This window comes from Otolemur garnettii, unplaced genomic scaffold (assembly GCF_000181295.1).
Source record: "Otolemur garnettii isolate 467f Iridium unplaced genomic scaffold, OtoGar3 scaffold00074, whole genome shotgun sequence".
NCBI lineage: Eukaryota > Metazoa > Chordata > Mammalia > Primates > Galagidae > Otolemur > Otolemur garnettii.
This window is the reverse complement of record NW_003852469.1, coordinates 6,900,785-6,921,815: the sequence shown is the minus strand read 5'-3', so window position 1 is coordinate 6,921,815 and position 21,031 is coordinate 6,900,785. Positions and strand designations below refer to the sequence as shown.

Sequence of the window (21,031 nt, the reverse complement as noted above, 5' to 3'; positions counted from 1 at the left end):
CAGTGAGAGGTGCAGATGGCCCAAGGGCAAGTTTGCTCAACTCACCCACATTCACTCTTGCTGGGGCCAAGAGGACTCATGTGCAGGGGCCAAGGGCCCTTCGGGGCTCTTGCAGCTGGCTTATCAGGGCCATGCCTCTGGAGGGCCAGGAACAAACAGGCTTCAAAGTCAAGGGCTTGGCTGGCAGACAGGGGCCCCAGTCCTTCATCTCTCTTCCCTCTCCCTACAGACACATATAAGATCCTGGTCACACCTGGGAGAAGAGGAGAGGATAGGAGAGCGCCTGCAGCAGGATGGACATGGGCAGCAAAGAGGTCTTGATGGAGAGCCCACCGGTGAGCGTGGACTTGTGTGTGTGAGTGGGTGTGTGTGTTGGGGGAAGGGAGTTCTGCCTTTCTCATCCTACCTGGCCTCTTTCCTTGTCCAGATTCATGTACTCATCTAACCTAGAACTGTGTTTATTTAGCATGGGACACCAAGACCACTAAGACAGAGTCACTAAGGGGCTGAGAGCCAACCCCAGGGATCTCAGGATATAGAAAGCCCTGAGTAAGAAGTCACTAAACACTTGGGAGGTCACAGGGAGCTTCACAGAGAAAATGACATATGAGCTGGAGCCAGAAGAATAAGTAGGAGCTCAGCAGGTGGAGAAAGAGGAAGGCGTCCCAAGAGAAAAGGGCAGTTCTATAAAGGCACAGGAGTATGAGACAGCCTGGGTCATTTGAGGAACAGAGAGGGGCTGATCATAGCTGGGGTGCCAGGGATCTGGGAGAAACAGACAGACAGTCCCTCCAAACTAGACCTTGCTTCTAAGCATCCATGAGTTTGTTGGAATCCAAGCCATCTCCTTCAAGAAGCCATCTTGATCCCCCCAGCCCTCCTTGGCACATCCATAGCATTGGCTGTCCAGCATTGGGTGGGTGTGGGGTGTGGGTCCAGTTTATACCAGGAGAGGAGGGGACATCCTCTTGACATCATGCCTGTCTCCTTACCTGCCCCATATGTCAGGACTACTCTGCAGCTCCCCGGGGCCGGTTTGGCATCCCCTGCTGTCCTGTGCACCTCAAACGCCTTCTCATCGTGGTTGTGGTGGTGGTCCTGGTCGTTGTGGTGATTGTAGGAGCCCTGCTCATGGGTCTTCACATGAGTCAGAAACACACCGAGATGGTGAGATGGCCTGTTGTGGGGTGGGTTGGTAACGGGCATGGGATGTGCTAGACAGTGGGCCTGAGCTGGCTGGGCAGATAGGAAGCTGTCTGAGGAGGTGGGTGGGCGAGGAGGAGGCAAGTACATGGTTGGCAGGACAGAGGCAGGAACAGGGTGGCAACCTGGCCTGGGCTTCTCCACCTGGCCCTGGCCCACAGTGTGGCAGCTGGTTCCCTCCAGCACTTTAGCTCCTGGTTCCACTCAGCCTCCCTGAGATTTCAGGGAAGGGAGTGCATTTGAGCAGAGGACGGGGGTGGTGGTGGTGAGGAGTACCCAAGTCTGAGTGAAGAAAGAGGAAGGCCAGGCAGTTTGATCACCCTCCCCAGGTCCTAGAGATGAGCATTGGGGCACCAGAAGCCCAGCAACACCTGGCCCTGAGTGAGCATGCGGCTACCACTGCCACCTTCTCCATCGGCACCACTGGCCTTGTAGTGTATGACTACCAGCGGGTGGGTATGCCCAGATTGCCTGATCCTGGGGCTGAGCGACCAATGACTAGACTTTGCTAGAGCCATCTAGCTAGGCCACTTCATCCATCTCTCCCCCTCCCCCAGTCCTTTTGTACCCCCTGCTCCATAATTCCTGTGCCCAACCTAGAGGGAGTTCCCTGGATAGGGAGTGAGCCAGGCAGGCATCTCCCAAATGAATTCTATAATGTTCCATGGCCAGCTCCTGATCGCCTATAAGCCAGCCCCAGGAACCTGCTGCTACATCATGAAGATGGCTCCAGAGAGCATCCCTAGTCTTGAGGCTCTCACTAGAAAATTCCAGAGCTTCCAGGTGGGTATGTGGGTGAAAGGACTGGGCTGTCTCCCTCCCAGGCCTGTTGGGGGGAGTGTCTGAAATGATGGTTGTCACCTGTAGAGCTCTGCTCCTTGGGGGCTGCCAGGTGAGTGCCCCTCTACCCACCTGCACCAACCTTCCCTACCCAGACCTACCCATTGCTGAGCCCATCCTTGTGGGGGGCTTCTGACTCCAACACAGCCCCCTCTTTATTGATGAGGAAACTGAGGCCAAGAGAGGTTGTCTAACATGCCTGAGGTCGCACAATAAGAGCTGCAGGTGAGATAGAAACTCAGTTCCCAGACTCCAGATGAGGCGCTCTCTCCAGGCCAAACCTGCAGCACCCACCTCTAAGCTGAGCCAGGAGAAGGGGCATGACACAGACTCCGTGTCCTCGGGAGGAGACCTGGCTTTCCTGGGCATTGCTGTGAACACCCTGTGTGGCGAGGTGCCTCTCTACTACATCTAGGATTCTTCAGGTGAGCAGGGGTGAGACCACAAGGGCACCCTAAGCACAGTGCCACCTCTGCTGAATGAGCACTGGAGTATCCACTGAAGCCAAGTCATCTAGGAAGCCCAGGGGAGGGAAGCCCCACTCCCCAATACCGAACAATGTTCCTTTGCTTCACAGGGAGTTGGAACTCCCAAGGGGACCGGAGAACCCTCCCCCCTGCAAAGGCCCTTTTGCAGACAGCAAGGAAGTTGCTCTGCCCACACCACAGGGACTGGCCCGGGAGAAATGGGAGCTTGGAGGAGGATGGGAGCTTGGGGAGAGGATGGGAGTGAGCAGAGGTGGCTCCTATGGGCCAGGGAACTGCCACAAAAGAATAAAGCAACCTGATTGAAAAAAAGGTCGCACTTGTATTTTCCCGATACCCGTGAAGTCCTGCTGTTGGTGGGGGCCGGCTCAGGGAAGGGTAGGGTCCCGGAAAGGGTAGGAACGGACATTCCTCGGCTGTCCCAGAGCGCTGGGAGATTCCGTCCACCCCAGGCATGGGAGAGGGGACAGCGGGGAGCCTTCCGCGGGCTATCGGCGCCCTCCAGTGGTGTCAACAGAGGAGGGGGAGAGACTGCAAGATGGGAGACAGCGAGGGTCAAGAAGGGGAGAGACGGAGAGAGGCAGGCTGGGGGCCACGGTGGAACACCGAGGGACCTAGAAGCAGAGGCAACACACGCGACCTGACAGCGTTGTCCCGCCGCGAGGTGGGGGCACCCAGCAAGCCGCCGCTAGAGGGCCCCTCGCGGGAGCGCCGCCGGCCGGGCACACCAAGGGCCCGCGCCCCCTTCCCGGCCCGCGCCCCGCGCCCCCTCCCCGGCCCGCGCGACTCCTCTGCGTCCCCGCCTCGGCTGGCGCGCCGCCCGGCGCGGCTCAGCACAGTCCCGGCCCCGAGGGGGGCCGAGCTCGAGCGAAAACCCGCCCTCCAGCGAGCTCATTTCCCTAAAAAGGGGGGGGGAGAGGGAGGGACGGAGGGCGAGAAAGAAAGAAAGAGAAAAAGAAGGGAAGGGAGAGGAGCCGGCCGCAGCGCAGGGCGAGCGCGGCGCGGGGGGCGGGAGACAGGAAGAAGGGAGGCGAGCGGAGGGAAGGGGAAGAGGTCGGAGCGCGGGAGGAGCGCGAGCCAGCCAGCGGGCCGAGGGCAGCGCCCTCCCTGCCTCCGGGCCTCCGCTTCCCCGTCGCCAGCTCCCGCGTCCGAGCGCGACCCGCCGCTACCGCCGCCGCCTGCGCCCGCCAGCATGCCCGGCGTGGCCCGCCTGCCGCTGCCGCTGCTGCTGTGGCTACTGCTGCTCCCGCGCCCCGGCCGGCCACTGGACTTGGCCGACTACACCTACGACCTGGGCGAAGAGGACGACCCGGAGCCTCTCAACTACAAAGACCCCTGCAAGGCGGGTAGGCACCCTGGGCCGGCGGGAGGCGCGGGCCGCTTAGGTTTGGGGTTGGGGGAGGACAGTCCAGTGTGGGAAGCCGGGAGCTGCCTGGTTGGCAATGCAGTGGGGAACAAAAGAACGAGGGGGAGAAGGAGGAGGGAGTTCGGGAGACTTTTCGGACTGAAGTTTTACTGCTGTTCGTGGAAGCTGCCACCGCTGCTTCTTATCTTCCCAGAAGATTCTTGGAGCAATCTCCTTGGGTGCCGAGAGAGACCAGCCGGCAAGAGGGGCTCTCCCTCTTGCAGGAAACTTTCTGGCCAAACTCTCCGTGTGTGTGAGAGAGTGTGTGTGTGTGTGTGTGTGTGTGTGTATGTGTTTTCTTTTCCCTTCTGCCCCATCTCTGCAGCCCCAGAACATTGGTGTTTTCTAGCCTCTCTGGCTGTCCTGGCTGCCCTGGGGCTATGCATCTATCTGGCCCTGCGCTGGGCGGTCTGCATCTCCAAGGAACTGATCTCCTGGGCCCCCAGCCCAGCTCAAGTGGAAGAAGAAAAATTTTCCAGTGATTCCCTGAGATCGTGCTCTCTGGGTATCCTGTGGTCCTGACTGGCGGCAGCAGCTTTCTGGGACCCAGGAGACAGCTGTCAAAGTCAGAGAAGCTAGCCCAGGAGGGAAACCACCTTTGCTCCTAAGTGTCAGGAGACTCCTGCCAAGGCCAAGTTGGAAATAGGGGAAAATACACAAAGAGAACTCAGATGTTGTATATCAGCTCTCTCACCCCGCTGACACCAGCGGCTAATTAGCTGAGGTCAGGGCCCTGGTGTGTGTGTTTGTGTGTATGTGTGTGTGTTCTTTGTCCCTTGAAGACCCTGTGTAACCCCTTTGCTTCTATTGGATCCAGAAGGGGCCTGCCCCAGGAGTGACCAGATGGCTAGGCACTCAGGCCTTTTGCCTGACCAGATGATCCTGAGCAGGCTGGCTGCCTGGGACACTCAGGGGACAAGATATCAGAACTTTTCCTCGACTTCCTGCTTCTAGTTTCAGACAGTGTCCAAACAGTCAGAATCAGAGCCAGTGGCGTGGTTTCTAGAACTGGACTGCTTGCCTGTTGGCCACCAGAGGTTGGAGGGCAGGTCTCTCTGGTCTTGGCCCTGGGAACCCCATTCAGGGACTTTCAACGTCCTCACACCCCTCCTGGGTAAATGAATCCTACCAGGAGACTTGTCCAGTGGACAGAGAGCACGCTGCATCTCTCTGCCCTTCCCCAGGCCAGAGTAAACCAGGACTCCCTGTCATCTTTCTCACCAGGTAGCTTGGTAGGGGCATGAGGCGGGGTGGACAGACCTTGGGCTTTGGAGGCAGGCAGACTTGGGTTTCAGTGCTGGCCCCACAGCTCATTAGCTATACCACCTTGGCAATGGTAATAATTGCCATGTCTGAACGTCAGCTTTCCCACCTTTAAAATGGACTGATAATACGTCTCTCCATAGAGTTGGTGCTAAGGATTAAATATGACAACATACTTAAAGCACTTATTAGCACTTGACACACAGTCAGCACTAAATAAATGTTGGCTCCTACCACTGTTTTCTTTTTTTTTTTTGCAGCTTTTGGCTGGGGCTGGGTTTGAACCCTCCACCTCCAGCATATGGGGGGCCAGTGCCTTACACCTTTGAGCCACAGGTACCGCTCCCTACCACTGTTTTCTGTGCCTCAGACTCTGGCTTTATTTATTTACTTTTCTAAGGGGGAATGGGGCTTGGTGGTGCCTCCTGGCTCTGTCCTAGTATCTCTTATCCATTCAACTGATCCACTGAATGCCTAAGATTGGCCAGGCCCTAGGCTGGATGTCCTGGGAGTTACAGAGATATGCAGGTCAGGCCCTTGCCCTCAAAGAGCTTATGGTCTAGGAAGGACCCAAGACATGGGGACACAACCAACAACAGAACAAGCTGTATGTGTCAAGGTGCCACATTAGAGGGTAGGGTGCTGAGAGCTCAAGGAGTCTCTTGCCACTCTGTGACATAGTGGTGGCAAAAATAAGCAGTCACAGTAGGCTGGGACAATTTGTGCAGTCTTCATAGAGGAGGTTGGGTTGGGGCAAGGCCCTAAAGAGTGAGTAGAAGTCATTCTGATGTCTTTCCCTTCTAGCTGGAAACAGGAATGATTTTTTAGAACAGCAAGAGGCGGAGGGCTCTACCCCCAGTCTCAGATTTCATGCTAGGGTGGGGCTGGCTGAGTTGGAGCTTCAAACTGAGGGCTCTGGAGAAAGCACTCCATTAGGGTGAAGCAAGGCTGATGGGGCACCAGGCCAGGCCTGGGGATGGTAGAGGGCTGGAGAGCCTGATGGGGCCAGGCTTCAAGTCACCCCTCCTTGGATGTGACTGATGCCCCTGGCCCACTGCGCAGATATGCCCTCCCAGGCACTCTCACCCATCACCCCACGTGTCCTAGCCACTCTCTCTGGGTGGCCCTTCTTGGCTGTCTTTGCTTTTTGTCCCCTGTGTTCCCCGACCCCCAGGTGTGAAAGATAATGGTGGCAGGTGTGTCAGTCCCTGCTTTCCTTCCACAGGGCTGCTGTATGCTGACCTCTGCTTGCTCAGCCCTCTCCAGCTCTCTCCTCTTCCTCCCCCTCCTCCTACCCCAAGGACCAGGAATGAAAGCTCCTTTGACTCCCCCAGCTTACCTGTGACCTCTCATGCTGTTCCAAGGGATAGCCCAGCCCTTTCATTTGAAGTCACCTCTGGCCATTATCATCCTAGTTATGGTTACTATTGTAGTAAGGGCAAAATTAAGAACTTTTCTGTCCTGGAGAGGTCCCTAAACCTTCTAGCCAAGACCAGAACCAGGGGCAGGAAGTCTATCTGGATTGTTTGTGTGCTCAGGGCTGGTCCCATCCAGCTCCCGCTAGCCCTTGCCCAGGGAAATTTTGAAGCAGCCCTGATTTCCTGTGGGTTGACATGCCAAGCCGGGAAGGGGCTCCTTCCATAATATTCCCAGCACCGTTTGCCTACCTCAGGTGACTTGCCAAGAACCCCCAGCAGAGATCCTGGAGGCAGGAATTGGGACACAGTTGATCACATAAGCAGAGAAGTCCATGGAGCCTGACCCTGAGTGACCCCAAGCCACCTGGATCTCAGCCGGCAGGGCAGCCCAGAGTCTTCAGGAGGTGAGGTGGGGCAGGGGCTCGCCAGCCTACATCCCCATCCCCCTCCTGGGGGCCTTGTGGCCCAGGTTTGGACTTCAGGGGGCTGCAGAAGAGTAGGATATGGGCTCAGGGTTGAGAAGCAATCACTTTTCTCACCAGACCGCATTCCCCCTCCAGACAGCTGGATGAGTCACCCCACCCACCTAGCCCCTGCTCCCTGAGTCACCTCTCATTTAGGTGCCCCAAGGGTGGAGGAAAAGACTTATACTCTCCCTGGGCTTCAGAGGCAGCAAATGAGATTCTCCAGGAAGAAGAGACTGTTAAGGATTTTAGTTTCTCCAGAGATTTTAGGAGAAGATCTTGGGAGAGGGGAAGGGCAGGGAAGGCACCACTTCTCAGGTCATTAAGACTGCCTAAGGATCCCCAGGGGACTCAGCTAATATCTCTCTCTCTCTCTCTTTCTTCCTCCCTCTCTTGCGTCCCTGTCCATTTCTAAGGATACCCTTCTCCTTTGGGGGTGTGGCCTGGGAAATGTGGCACACACCTGACATTATTTGTTCAAAAACACAATAAATTGCAGAGAAGTGGTTTGCTCAGATTTGCTTGTGTGTCCGCCCCTGCTTTAGGGGCAAGTCTGTTCATCTGTCCCTGTGAGTCCTCCTGAGTACCTATGAGTATAAACATACACCTTTACATGTGTGGATACATGTGACCACATCCATGCACATGTTTGTGGGGGCTTGGGTGTGCCCTCCCCCAGCTGGAAGCTAGCATTTGTGTAGTGGGATATGTGTGTGCCCTGCACATGTGGCCTTGGAACTCATCACCCCAGCCAGGCTGTTCTCCCTCCCCACACAGAATGGGGGTGCTCACCATGCTGGGGGGGAGGAGTAGGAATCCTCCCTGGGCCCAGGCTCATGACCCACCTCTGTCAGGACTGCTCTTGGCTGATTTACAGCCAGAAAACAAAACAAAAACTTTTGATTCTATGTTGAAAACAACTGTTACCCTGACCCTGACCCCAGGGCTTCCTTTGGGTAAAAAGAGGCATCCTGGGCACTCCAGCATCCAAATTCCCTGGCTTCCCCAGAAGGGAACCCAAATACTCAGCAGGGCCCTGTGAGGTCCAGTTCCTGGCCATGAACTGGCCTGCCCACCTCATCTCTCCCCACCCCCACTCTGTTCCCATGCATTCTTCAGCCATGACATCCCCACCCAGGGCGCCCGCTCCGGATGAGCTCTGCTTGGCGGCCAGGCCCTGGTCCTGCCCTGGCCCCATGTACCCCTGGACCCACAGGCCAGTTTAGTCCTGGGGCCTCTGTACTTGGGTTTTATCCAGCCATGGGAGAGAATAGGTGAACCAGCGTACCCTGGGAAGGCATAGAGCTGACCTTGAGCTTACAGGGTTGAGATAATATTAAAGTGGCCATTTGGTGAGTGCTCACTTGCTCCAGGCTCCGCGCTAGGTATTTCATTTACATGCCTATTTCATGCAGTAATCCCGGGGATTCTGTTACATGGGAGAAAGTTGAGATTTAGAAGAGTTTACATGACTTGTCAGTTACCCATTGCCAAACTGGGATTCAAAGACAAATCTGTCCAACTCCAAAGACCTTGCCCCTTCCTCTGTGTGCAAAGACGAGTTTAAGTGTCCAGTCTAATGTATATGGTGATGCTGGCAGGTGTGGGCGCCTGGGGGTGCAGCATCTATGCAAAGGTGCAAAGTGTGTAAAAGCGTAGGGGCATCCGTGTGGCACATGCACACCTATGTGAACATTGGCACATGTGAATCTACCACCAGCCCCTTGGAGTACCTCCTGTGCCAATCAGCTGAGAAATGTCATTTGTTGCCATCCCATCCGTTGAGCCAAGGCCACCTACCGAGGGTGACATTTTAAGCAAGAAAAGCTTCATCATGGGGTAGAAGAGATTCTGGGACACTTACTGGCAGGTGACCCTGGCCAAGTCACTTCCCCTCTTAAAGTGTTCTGATCTCTGCAGTCAGGGAGGTGGGCTGGAAGGCAGCCATTAGGTTCTCTCTTGAGAGTCTGTAATGGGACATTCCTCACCAAAAGCTGTGAGGTGGAGTGAGGCTTAAGGGGGTGTGTCATGGGTGGGCCAGGATTAAAGAACTCATTCATGTGAAAGCCCTTTGTCAATTGGAAAGCACCACCTAAATTTCAACAGACATTTACGTAGGGTGTTATTATTGCTACTACTCTGGGCTTAATGAATTCAGAGTGCGCAGCTGGTTTTTGAGAGCTGGAGCTTGTGTGTGTGCGTTTTTTAGCATGGTCTGTGACTATGTATTTTTTTGTGGCTGTGTCTGAGTGTCTATTTTTGTGTCTATGTATTTATAACAGGGGCTCTAGAGAGTGCGGTAGTTACTAGACTTGGGATGGGGAGGCCTGAGTTATAAATCCAGCCTTTCCAGAGACTAGCAGTGTGGTATCCATTCAGTCATTTATTGGGGGGGGGGGCTCAGTTTTCTCATCTGTGAAATGGAAGTTTGGTCTAGATGACTGCTAAATTCTCTCCCATATTCCGTTGATCCTGTCTAGCAAGGGTGTTTTTCTGTACATGTATTTGCAGATCAGAAGAATATCAGGATGGTACTCCATTCATTCCAACAAGCATCCTTGAGGGCCTTCCACCTGGAAAAGCTCGGTGCTAGGCGCTGCTTGAGTTTTCAGGGATGTGTGTCTGTGACTCTGGTGGCTCTGTGTTCGATGGCATGGGTGTGGATATCACCCTATGTCTGTAGGAACACCAGCTGCATGTGTCTGATTTGGTGCCTGATGAAGTCAGTCTGTGTGTGTCCACCCGGTGGGGCCAACTAGGGAGGAGAGACCTGTGCGAAAGGCCTCAAGGTTAAAACAATTTGTGTAATGCAACCGGCAGGCCTCTGCTGCACTCTGCCGGGATGAGAAGCAGATGTCGCCAGGGTGGAGCTGCAGGGAAGCTGCTCTGTTCTCACCCCCAGCCCAGCCCAGCCCAGCCCAGCCCAGCCCAGCTTGCAGCTTCCATCCAACCACCTTCCAAAGTGGTCAGTTCTACGGCCCTTGCTCCAGACTTCTCAAAAAGAAGATAGATTGCTCAGTCTTTTTCTCTGGAAGCATCTTCCTCGGCTTCAAAAATTGAAATGGCCTATTGGGAGGTCCTCCCCTCAAAGGGGCAAATAGGCATGTTAGGCATTTTATTTTATTTCATAGCCTCCTATTGATTTAACTGAAGTGGCATTTGCTGAGTGAACACCACGTGCTCAGCGCACCCCCCTTGGTTTTCTCCGTAGCTCCTATGGCTGTCTAGCAGTCTCTAGGTCAGTATTTGTTCACTTGGGTGCTCATGAAGGTTGTAGCTCCTCAGGAGCGAGGACCTCTCCAGTCCTGCTAATCATGGGAGTAGTGTCTGGGTCACAGTAGGTGCTAACTATTTGCTAAAGAGTGGTGGAATAGGCTCGGCGCCTATAGCTCAACCGGCTAAGGCGCCAGCCACATACACCTAAGGTGGCGGGTTCGAATCCCCAGCCCGGACCCGCCAAACAACAATGACTGCTGCAACCAAAAAATAGCCGGGCGTTGTGGCAGGCGCCTGTGGTCCCAGCTACTTGGGAGGCGGAGGCAGGAGACTCGCTTGAGCCCAGGAGTTGGAGGTTGCTGTGAGCTGTAATGCCATGGCACTCTGTCCAGGGGGACAGCTTGAGGCTCTATCTAAAAAAAAAAAAAAAAAAAGAGTGGTGGAATAAAGGATACACTTTATCTGTGGGGCTAACAGCCTGGAGATTGGGCATCAGCTTTGGGAGAGTTTAACTGAAAGTGAGTGTGAGTTTCCCCTAAATCCCAACCCCTCCCCACCTCTGTGCTCCTCCTTGGCCTTTGAAGTCCAAGTGTCCATGAGGGCTGGAAGTAGGGCTGTGAACACACTGTACCCAGCTCTGGGTAAGAGGATGGACTCAGGTCTGGCCTCTGCTTTTCTCTCTAGCTGCCTTTCTTGGGGACATCGCCCTGGACGAGGAGGACCTGAGGGCCTTCCAGGTGCAACAGGCCGCAGATCTCAGGCAGCGCTCACTCCGCAGGTCTTCCGTCAAAGCTACAGGTATGCCGGGTGCAGGCCAGCCTTCCATGTCCCAGAAATGGGTTCGAGACTTGAGAAAACAAGGAACCTCCCTGTTCCCAGCCAGGCCCTCCTAGGACAGAGGCCATGAGCTTGACCCCAGCACATGGGCTTATCTTCCCTTGGGATGTCTTTGTCCCTTCCCTAGAGGAGAGTAAATATAGACATCCCCGGGAGCTGAGAACCAAGATTCTCTCTGCTTACAAAGTACAAAGCACTTTCAGAAGTATTATCTGGCCTGACTTGCCCAGCCACCTTCAAAGGTGGGTGTCAGGACAGCTCCTGTCGTACAGGTGCAGAAACTAAGACTCACAGAGGTAAAGGGACCTGCCCACAATCCCACAGCTAGTCAGTGGCAGTGCTGGTGGGAAGAACCCAGGGTTTCTCACTTCGAAGCCAAGATACTTTGCCCAGCATCATAATCCCACCTGCCTTCTCCTGTTGCCATTGTCCAAGCTTCTGCACATCCTCCAAGCCCCATGTCAGGAGCTTCTTTTGGCTTTTCCCCAGTTGCTCCCCAGATATGACTGTACCTCCATTTTCCGTGCTCTCTCAGCTCTGTGCTTACGCTGTTAGTGTCTCACTTATCACACCATATTGAAATGATTTGTTCCTAGGTCTGTCTCCCCAGCTGGACTCAAAACTCTTCAAGGTCAGAGATGGGTCCTTCTTATCCAAGATTGTGACCTAAGCAGCTAACAACCCACACGGCACTGAGGGAATGGGAGGCATAGCACCTGGGCCGGGTCTGTTCTTTTCAGCCCCTCACTGCTCTGCAGAGGGGTAAAGGCTCATCACTGCCCATGCTGGTATTTAGGACATTGTCCCGAGGACACACATGTGGCTCTCCCATGCCCAAAGGGTCAGGTGAGCCAGGCAGTCATCCTGTCCAACATGAGGGAGGATCCCGGCATGGGCAACCTGTGGAGTAAAGATCAAACTACCCCAGTGGGCAGCTGGCACTGGAGGGTGACCTGACAGCCTGGTAACAAGTGAGACTTATGCGACCTTAGCTGGCACTAGCAGTGCCGAGGAAAGGCACACCAAGTGATGTTGGGCAAAGCTTTGGCCTTAGTTTCCTCATCTGTCAAATGTAGATAATGTCGCTTGCCCACATCCCATAGAAATGCTGTGTCAAAAGCAAATATCAATCTGGGAAAGTGAAAGAAGACAAAAGTTCTGTATGCTCCACAAATATCAAGGTTTACTAGATGGGAAGGGACATTTCCTAATCTCACATCCCTTCAGGGATGAGTACACCTTTGTTCTGTTTTGTAATTATAGTCAACTCTTGCTATTTATGGTAGTTATGAATCGTTACAGAATAAATTTATAGTCGTTATAGAACTTTATAGGGTAGCCATCACCCTGAACACTGAATTAGGGAATATTAAAACATTGCTGCTGGGGTTAGGTTCCTATGAACCTCTGGTCACAGCATTTTTATCAACTGATCAATTTATAACCTTGATTTATTGTGTGTTTCTATTGAAAGATACCTTGTTTGGCCGGGCACTGTGGCTCATGCCTGTAATCCTTAGCATTCTGGGAGGCTGAGACAAGAGGATTGCTTAAGCCCAAGAGTTTGAGGTTGCTGTAAGCCATAATGCCAGGGCACCCTACCTAAGGTGACAGAGTGAGACTCTGTCTGAAAAAATCAATAAAGACAGGATGTTTAATATGTAGTGGATTCATTAACATTGAACTCACAGCCAACAGCACTATAACTCACACTTCAAATAAGCTTACCTAATACATAGTGTCTCTGTAAGGAACATCACAGCCTTCTTGCCCTTGAGAATACTAGACAGCACTTCACCGTTACACGTGAAGGCCAGTTTATATAGCTAAATCACCAACAAAAAGCATAAGTGCAAAACTTATGCCACTAACTAGACCTCAAAAAGGACACCTGTTTACAGTACAAGAGCTGAAACAAGAAGGCAGAGCACCGACTTGTTCTGCCTCAGCTGGAACACGCGGGTTGGGTAACTCAGAATTTTCACCACTCCACACGTCCACAAATAGCCGTAAATTAGCAAGAAGGCTAATTTGCAAGTATAGAATCCATGAGTAACGAGGCTCAACTGCATGGTCTCTCTTTCCTCCCCTCCACTCACTTGCTACCAATGCCTTCCTCTTTCAATTCTAGGAAACTCTTCTTCCCCCAGCTGCCAGCACGCCAGCGGGCAGCCTCCACAGGAGACCTGTGGGAGATGGAAAGGCCGGTCCCGGAGCCGGCGGGCAGCGACATCTAGACCAGAGCGCGTGTGGCCCGATGGGGTCATCCCCTTTGTCATCGGGGGAAACTTCACTGGTGAGCATGCTGTTGCAGGGCTCAGGGCACAGCCTGCACCCAGGCCTGGCCTTGTGGCAGCCCTGCCACACACAGAGACATGGATGCTGCCTCCAGCCTGTCTGTCCTCAGAATGTCTGCAGCTCCTCAGGGCTGGGTGGAGGTGGGCCTGCCTGGATGCTGTGGCAGCCTGGCTTCCTTCCTCCCTGCAGGCAGCCAGAGGGCAGTCTTCCGGCAGGCCATGAGACACTGGGAGAAGCACACCTGTGTCACCTTCCTGGAGCGCACAGATGAGGACAGCTATATTGTCTTCACCTTTCGACCCTGCGGGTGAGCAGGGAACCCTGGGCACTATACTCTTGGCCATTGCCCCAACCAGGTTCTGCCCTGGGCACTGCCTCTGCCTCCAGCTGGGCACAGCCCTCAGTCTGTCCTTCCCCTCCTGCTGTGGGCACAGGAACTGCCCCTGGATGTGGCCATGACCTCCAGCACACAGCCTGGGCATTGCGTGCTCAGGGCCCTGCCCTTCCCTCCACTCCCCTGCCAACCGGCAGCCTGGCCCGGCCCCTGAGTGGATGCACTCCCCCAGCTCGGGACCGCCCCCCTGAGCTGGCCCCGCCCTCCAGGTGCTGCTCCTACGTGGGTCGCCGTGGTGGGGGCCCCCAGGCCATCTCCATTGGCAAGAACTGTGACAAGTTTGGCATCGTGGTCCACGAACTGGGCCATGTCATCGGCTTCTGGCATGAGCACACGCGGCCTGACCGGGACCGCCACGTCTCCATTGTGCGTGAGAACATCCAGCCAGGTAGGCACTTCACCTTGCTGCCCACCTCGTTGGGTAGCTCCCACCCCAGTCTCTACTCCTAGAGCCCTTGGTGGCAGTGGGAGCTACCCCTTCCAGCCATCACCATCGGTCAGCTGGCCAGGCCTCTCTGGCATCCCATGTCAGCTGTGGAGCTCCTTTGGGCCACTGGAACATCCTAGGCAGCTAAACCCAAGGGCTGGGGCATAGTGGGCTCATCCTGTCCTGGGTGCTGCCTCAGGCCTGTCACTCTTGCTGTCCCCAGCTCTGTCTTCTGCCTGGTCTGTGCTCTGGGGGTTTTTCTCTCATCTCTGCTTGCTGTCCTTGTCCCCTCCCTCCCTGCTCTCCCCCTCTTTCCCTTTTCACTGCTCCCTTCTTGGCTGTGGTTCTAGAAATAGATGCTTCCTGCCTATTCCCTGAGACTTCAGCCCTCCATTCAGACTCCTCTGCTGCACAGGAGTCTTCTAGAGAACCTCCCCAGACCCTCAGGTTGGGGGCCTCTCAGGCACAGGGTGGAACCCATTCCTGCATAGCCCTGCCTTGCCCTCCCCACACCCTCTCCACTCTCCGCAGGGCAGGAGTATAACTTCTTGAAGATGGAGGTCCAGGAGGTAGAGTCCCTAGGGGAGACCTATGACTTCGACAGCATAATGCACTACGCCCGGAACACATTCTCCAGGTGAGAGCAGGCCCAGGCCTCTTCTGGGCACCTGCCCTGCCCTCTGCAGACTTTTTCTGTCTCCCAGTCCATACAAGCCAAGGACCAATGTGGCCCTCCAGGTGGCTGTAGCCCTACAGCACGGGGTCAGTGGGTGGGTGCTGCCCCACCACCACTGTCCTCTCCCTTGTTGGGTCTGTCTGTGGCAGAGCCCAGTGCTGTGCACACCCAGGGCCCCTGGCTGAGGAGGCTGAGATCCTGCTGCTCTGTAAGCCAGGCAGTGAAGGGCAGCCCCCAAACTGTACCAGCCCGGAGGAGGCTGTGTGTTCCTCTTATCTGTCAAGGGGATGGGATACACTTTTCTAACTTATTCTGCAGAGGGAAGCATCCTTTGCTAATCAGTCATCTGCCTTTTTATAATTGGCCCATTTGGGCAAAGCCTGACCCCTGCCCTGGAATGACTTTTGTCCCCAGCTCCCAAGCACACCCTCCTCACTCACCCCCTGTTCTCAGAAGTCACAGCCAGAACCCCCTAGTTGGAGGCCCGACCTCCCCTGCCCTTGCTCTTCTTTGTGGAGCATGTTCAGTGCTGCTTCCTCCGCCCCCATGGCCTGGCCTCTCCCATGCCTGGCTCTTTCCTTATCCACTGCCTTGTCCCAGACAGTGCCTCCCCCTCCCCAGTGCTCCCTCCAGACCCACTCTCCCTGCCTACAGACCTGTGGGAACGGAGACCAAGGAAAGGCGATGAGATCATTCCATCCCACACCCATGAAGCCCTCCTTACCCACCAAATCCCACCCCACCCCCTGCTGTGTTCACGCAGCAGGGTGTGAGTCAGGGGCCCTGGGGAGGGGGAGGGCTGCCTGCTTCCCCATCTTCCTGCTTCTCCCAGATGGAACACTGGGATGTAGCAGGGAGGACCTGGGGACACAGGAGACACTGATGGGTTGAGGCTGGTGAGGCTGTCCCCAGAATCTGGTCTAGTGGAACCTGCCCTTTGGCCTTGTTCTGATGTCATCAGACATAGCCTGTGCCAGCAGGGTGAGGAGCTGGCCCTGGGCAGTCCTGGCAGCTCGGTCAGGGCTAAATTGGCATGAGAGGCTGTAGCAGAGGGCTGGGCAGGGCTAGAGACGTTTAGGGCTAGGGCATGAGAGCCAGCCTGAGCTGGGGCCCCAGTGGGTCCCCAGGGCATCCTAGGCCTGTGTCCCTGATCTCTTAAAGCATTCCAGGGGCTCCCCTTAGCTCCGTGGTGTGGCTGCCACGGAGCAGGGTGGCTGCTGGTCAGTGGGCAGCATAATGACAGGGTGAGACGTCTCCACCCGTCCCTGACCCTGCTGAGGAATGTCTGGGCTCTGTAGGGTCGCGACCTGTGGTGCAGACAGGCATGCTATCCCCTCCCTTGCCCACCTACCCTCAGATTCTCACTCTCATTACTCTCCGTCCTCAGGGGCATCTTCCTGGACACCATTGTCCCCAAGTATGAGGTGAATGGGGTGAAACCTCCCATTGGCCAGAGGACCCGGCTCAGCAAAGGGGACATTGCCCAGGCCCGCAAGCTCTACAAGTGCCCAGGTTGGGGCAGGGCAGGGACAGGTGGGGGGCAGGGCCTGAACGGGGCAGAGGCCACCAGCAGGTTCAGCTGCCCATCTTAGAGGATGGTGTTTGGAGGGAGGGGACACATCTAAGTTAAGGAACCAAACTGGGGCCAGGGTCAGGTGTGGCGACACACTGAGCCACCCCCTTTTGAGGGTCTGGGAGCAGGAGAGCAGTGGCGCAGAACATGGAGAACAGAGCAGTTCAAAGGAGGGAGTGGCACTGAGGAGGCCCACCAGAGGAGCTTGACCTTAACTCTGGAACCCATGTTGCCTTGACAACAGGGCATCGTTACCCTGGCAGCACCAGGCCGGAGGTGGGGTGGTGTGTGTGTGGATGTGAGCAAGAGGGGGTGGATCTTAAAGAGACAAGACTATCGCAGACACCCCTCCTTCAGCCATTCTTCTCTCTCTGGAGGGAAGCCAGGAACCTGGGGTGAGTGAGCCAGAAGGTGAGGGGACACGTGCCCACTGCCAGACACCCAGTTATTCCCTTTCCTTGACAGCCTGCGGAGAGACCCTGCAAGACAGCACAGGAAATTTCTCTTCCCCTGAGTACCCCAACGGCTACTCCGCCCACATGCACTGCATCTGGCGCATCTCTGTCACACCTGGGGAGAAGGTAACTGCTGTCTTGGGCCTCTTCCTCTCCTCTGCCAGGAGCCCAAGTGGAGGAGACCCTATCACCTCCCCATCCAGAGCCCTGGCTGGGGTGGCTTCCCGAAGTGGGGCTCAGCGTGGATGCTGGTGACCTACCTGGTTATCATAAACCCATTAAGCCCACAGTCCACAGTGAGGAGAGGCTCCCAGCAGGTCACAGCTCTCCACCAGTACCTAAATTAGCTCTGCTTTGTAGACAGCATTTACTGCACACTCTTACCGCACAAGTTTGTTTTCATTATCCAATTCTTTTTTTTTTTTTTGAGACAGTCTCAATCTATCACCCTGGGTAGAGTGCAGTGGCAGCACATCTCACAGCAAACTCAAACTCTTAGGCTTAGGCAATTCTCTTGCCTCAGCCTCCCAAGTAGCTAGGACTACAGGCGCCTGCCACAGCACCCAGCTATTTTTTGGTTGTAGTTATCATTGTTTGGCAGGCCTGGGCTGGATTTGAACCCGCCAGCTCTGGTGTACATGGCTGACTCCCTAGCCGCTGAGCTACAGGTGCCAAGCATCATTATCCAACTCTTGAGTGCTTTTCTAAGTGCTTTTCATATAATAGCTTTCTTAATTCTTACAGAGACCCTATGTCTTTTTACAGAGGTGGAACTGAGGCAGTGGGAGGTTAAGTAACTTGCCCCAGGACAAGGAGTGAGGAGGTAGTGTGGGGTTCAGTCCCAGTCTTGCCCCTGTGGTCTTGAGTAAACTGCTTGGTCTAGGTCCTCAGTGCCCTCATCAGGGCTTGGGCCAGGGGCTCTGACCATTAAGGAATGATGCAAGGGGATAATCCTGAGCGGTCTCCTTTCCCCCCTTCCTCCTCTTGTGCATGACAGGACCCTCCACTCTTTGCCATATGGACATGATTTTCTGAGCCCAGCTCTCTGCCATGGCATCCCGTTTCTTCTCCCTCTGCCTGTCACTTGCTGTACAAGTTCTGATCCAGAGAGGAATCTCAGCCTCCACCTGCCCTCTCACCTTACAGAAAGCTCCTGGTTCTCACACTTGCTGCCACCATGGGGCTGGCTTTAGGCAAACCATGGGAGGGGGTTGAAGCTATCCCCATCCTCACGGTCTAGCTCAGATCTGACCTCTGGTGAGCTTTCCCTGCCTGCTGAGCAAAGGAAGGGTCCCCGCACCTATCTGGTCCAGGGTCCCACTGTATGATTGATTGGCCCTGTTTGAATACTTAAGGTGATGAGGGGCTTACTACTTTCAGAATATTCCATTCTGCTCTCTGGCTAACTCTTAATGTTACAAAGTCTGTTTTTCCTGAAACTTCCCACTTGCTTCAGTACTTCCCTCAAGAGCCATTCAGAATAACTGAACTCCCTTTCCATGTCAGCCCTCCTAAGGTGGGAAGGCCATCCTCGTGGCTTCTTATATCCATCCACAGGCTTTTCACATGCGGTCAGGACCACTCCACCAACCCTGGACCTTCTGTGTCCCTTGTATTTTTGTTGTTCCCAAGAGAGAGCTATGAGACTTTATTTCCCTTAATCGGAACGTGGTATTTAATGCATCAGTACAGCCCCTGGCTGGGTTGCATTTTATTATTGGTTACATTGTTCATTCTCACTTCTCTCTAGATCATTCTGAAACAGAATCCTACCATCTGCAGGTAGCCGTCCCTCTCACTCTGCTATGAGCTTGCTTCATAAGCACGCCTTCTGGGTTCTTCACTCCGGTGTTTTTGTTTGTTTGTTTTTTGTAGAGACAGAGTCTCACTATATTGCCCTTGGTAGAGTGCCGTGGCGTCACACCGCTCATGGCAACCTCCAACTCCTAGGCACAGGCTATTCTCTTGACTCAGCCTCCCGAGCAGCTGGGACTACAGGCGCCCACCACAATGTCCGGCTATCTTTTTGTTGCAGTTTGGCCGGGGCTGGGTTTGAACCTGCCTTCGTCAGTAAATGGGGCCAGTGCCCTACCCACTGAGCACAGGCACCGCCCTTCACTCTGGTTTTTGATTATTGTGTTGAACAGCACACCAACCAAAGCAAATCCAAGATCTCCCTCCAAATGGACCTTGGTCTGTTAAGCTGCAGGCTTTGGGCAGAGTTATTCCACCAGCTATGACATCACTTAATGTCATTACCATTCAGCCACAGGTCACCACCTGTTGACAGAGATGTGTGTTCCCTTTGAGACCACACCTTTGTCATCTTTCCATCTCTCACCGAGGAAATGGTTAGTAAATGACCAGTGCTAAGATGGAACGCCTTACCAAATTAAATCTGCTGTTCCGCCAATTGATAAAATCTCTTTTAAAAAGGAAGACAAATTTGTTTGACGTGCCTTATTTCAAGTGAACCCAGAGTGGCTCCTAGTAATCAAGTGTTTCTTTTCTATATGGTCACAGACCATCTGTTTAATTGGGGATCGTCATTCAGTTCAGTGGTTTGGAATTTCCAGATTCCACTCCTAACCCCCTTCCCAGCACGAACACGCCCTTCGAAGACTGGGAAAGCTTTTGCTCTGGGTTCTCAAGATTACACACACTGATCACATCTGCAAGTTATTTTTCCTCTGATGTCATTTGTGAGTCTGGAGACAAAAGCCAATATAGAGGTGCTAACCAACTCTTTGCCTTTTCCTTTACTGAGTTTCTCTACTTCTTTCCAAACAATGCTTATTTCTAGTTGTTGTAATTTGAAGATCATTCTCATGTATAACAGATTTTTATTGAGTTGAGGGGTCTGTCATCTCTCTTAGTCAATGCTATGCTTTCTTCCCTAGAAAATGAAGCCATCCCTCTTGTTCTTTTTCTGAATCTCACTTCAAAACTGCAATACTGACTTAGTATGGTGGCTCACACCTATAATTCCAGAACTTTGGGAGGCCCACTTGGGAGGATCGCTTGAACCCGGGATTTCAAGGCTTCAATGAGCTATGATCATGCCACTGTCTTCCAGCCTGGGCAGCAGAGTGAAACCACATCTCTTTAAAAAAAAATTCCAATCCTTTTTTCTGTTTTGTTCTGGCCCTGCCCTGGCTTTCTTCATTCCTCTCCCAAGGGCCCTCATGACTGCAGCCTTTAGAAATTTTACCTACAGATAATAATAATAGCCTATAATCCCAGCATTTGGGGAGGCCAGCATTCTGGAACTTGAGGCCAGGAGTTCCAGACCAACTGGGCAATATAGTGAGATCCTATCTCTACAAAAGAATTTTAAGAAATTAGCTGTGCATAGTAACCCCAGCTACTCAGGAGACTGAAGTGGGAGGATTGCTTGAGGCCAGAAGTTCAAGCTTGCAGTGATGTGATCATAGCTTACTGCTCTCCAGCCTAGGTGACAGAGTGAGACCCTGTCTCTAAAAAATAACAATAATATTTAACAATTATCGAGCAAATGATTGAGTAGGTATGTGTTAAGTTATTTGTGTGTATTATGTCTTTTATTTAGCACAACATCATGGACCAGGTACCAATGTTATCCTCAGTTCACATGTAAGAAAACAGACCTGGAAAAATTCAGTAACTTGCCCAAGATTACACTGAACTGGGTAATGGCACAAAAGTCTATGATTGCAAAACCATGTGTGTTCTAATGCCCTATTGCATTTCTTTTTTTTTTTTTTTTTTTAAACAAATCCTGCCTCAGGTTTATTTGTACAAATAGCACAGGAGGACCTCAGCCCCATACAGACAGCAGCCTAGAGGTCACACCAGTCCTTTTGTCCTTGTGGCAGACAGATGCCTCTATTCTGGAGCCTTTGTGGGGGCCTGGGCACCTTTGGGAGCCTGAGCTGGAACTGAAGCTGGAGCTGCAGATGAAGCAGCAGATTGGGCCTTCGTTTGATCCTTGGCCTTAGCCTTGGCCTTGGCCTTTGGCCGGCAGAGCCTGAGACCCTTGGCAATGCGTGCACGAGCACGCTTCCCAAGCTTGGGGTGGGCAATGTAGGCAAGTCGACT

General features: G+C 53.8%; 2 protein-coding genes and 1 pseudogene across 7 annotated transcripts in view; 2 read left to right on the top strand and 1 right to left on the bottom strand.

Annotated features, from left to right (window-relative positions):
- Positions 1–119: 119 nt before the first annotated feature.
- SFTPC (surfactant protein C) lies at positions 120–2,573 on the top strand. 3 transcript variants are annotated; one of them, XM_003793982.3, is made up of 5 exons: positions 120–335; positions 1,009–1,167; positions 1,533–1,655; positions 1,876–1,986; positions 2,300–2,573. In XM_003793982.3, the coding sequence occupies exons 1-5, from the start codon at positions 294–296 to the stop codon at positions 2,456–2,458; spliced, it is 594 nt and encodes a 197-aa protein (XP_003794030.1). In that variant the 5' UTR covers positions 120–293; the 3' UTR covers positions 2,459–2,573. The 3 variants fall into 3 exon arrangements, with proteins under 3 accessions (XP_003794030.1, XP_003794031.1, XP_023371293.1); XM_003793983.3 differs by having other exon boundaries at positions 137–335; positions 2,318–2,573; XM_023515525.1 differs by lacking the exon at positions 1,009–1,167 and having other exon boundaries at positions 137–335.
- Positions 2,574–3,506: 933 nt separating this feature from the next.
- The window catches only part of BMP1 (bone morphogenetic protein 1), a 41,814-nt gene continuing 24,289 nt past the window's right edge, over positions 3,507–21,031 (top strand). The window contains exons 1-8 of one of the 3 annotated variants that reach the window (XM_012807726.2): positions 3,507–3,874; positions 10,979–11,092; positions 13,263–13,427; positions 13,619–13,736; positions 14,033–14,211; positions 14,782–14,887; positions 16,314–16,438; positions 16,965–17,080. In XM_012807726.2, coding sequence (XP_012663180.1) covers positions 3,721–3,874; positions 10,979–11,092; positions 13,263–13,427; positions 13,619–13,736; positions 14,033–14,211; positions 14,782–14,887; positions 16,314–16,438; positions 16,965–17,080 — 1,077 coding nt within the window. In that variant the 5' untranslated portion in view covers positions 3,507–3,720. Of the gene's footprint in view, positions 3,875–10,978; positions 11,093–13,262; positions 13,428–13,618; positions 13,737–13,995; positions 14,212–14,781; positions 14,888–16,313; positions 16,439–16,964; positions 17,081–21,031 lie in introns of those variants that run through there. The other 2 variants (XM_003793980.3, XM_012807725.2) reach the window with 2 other exon arrangements.
- Positions 20,710–21,031, bottom strand: part of LOC111726649 — a 2,900-nt pseudogene continuing 2,578 nt past the window's right edge. Inside the window, exon 3 of the transcript XR_002774375.1 lies at positions 20,710–21,031. This exon is cut by the window's right edge and continues 288 nt beyond it. The product of XR_002774375.1 is annotated as a 60S ribosomal protein L29 pseudogene (transcript).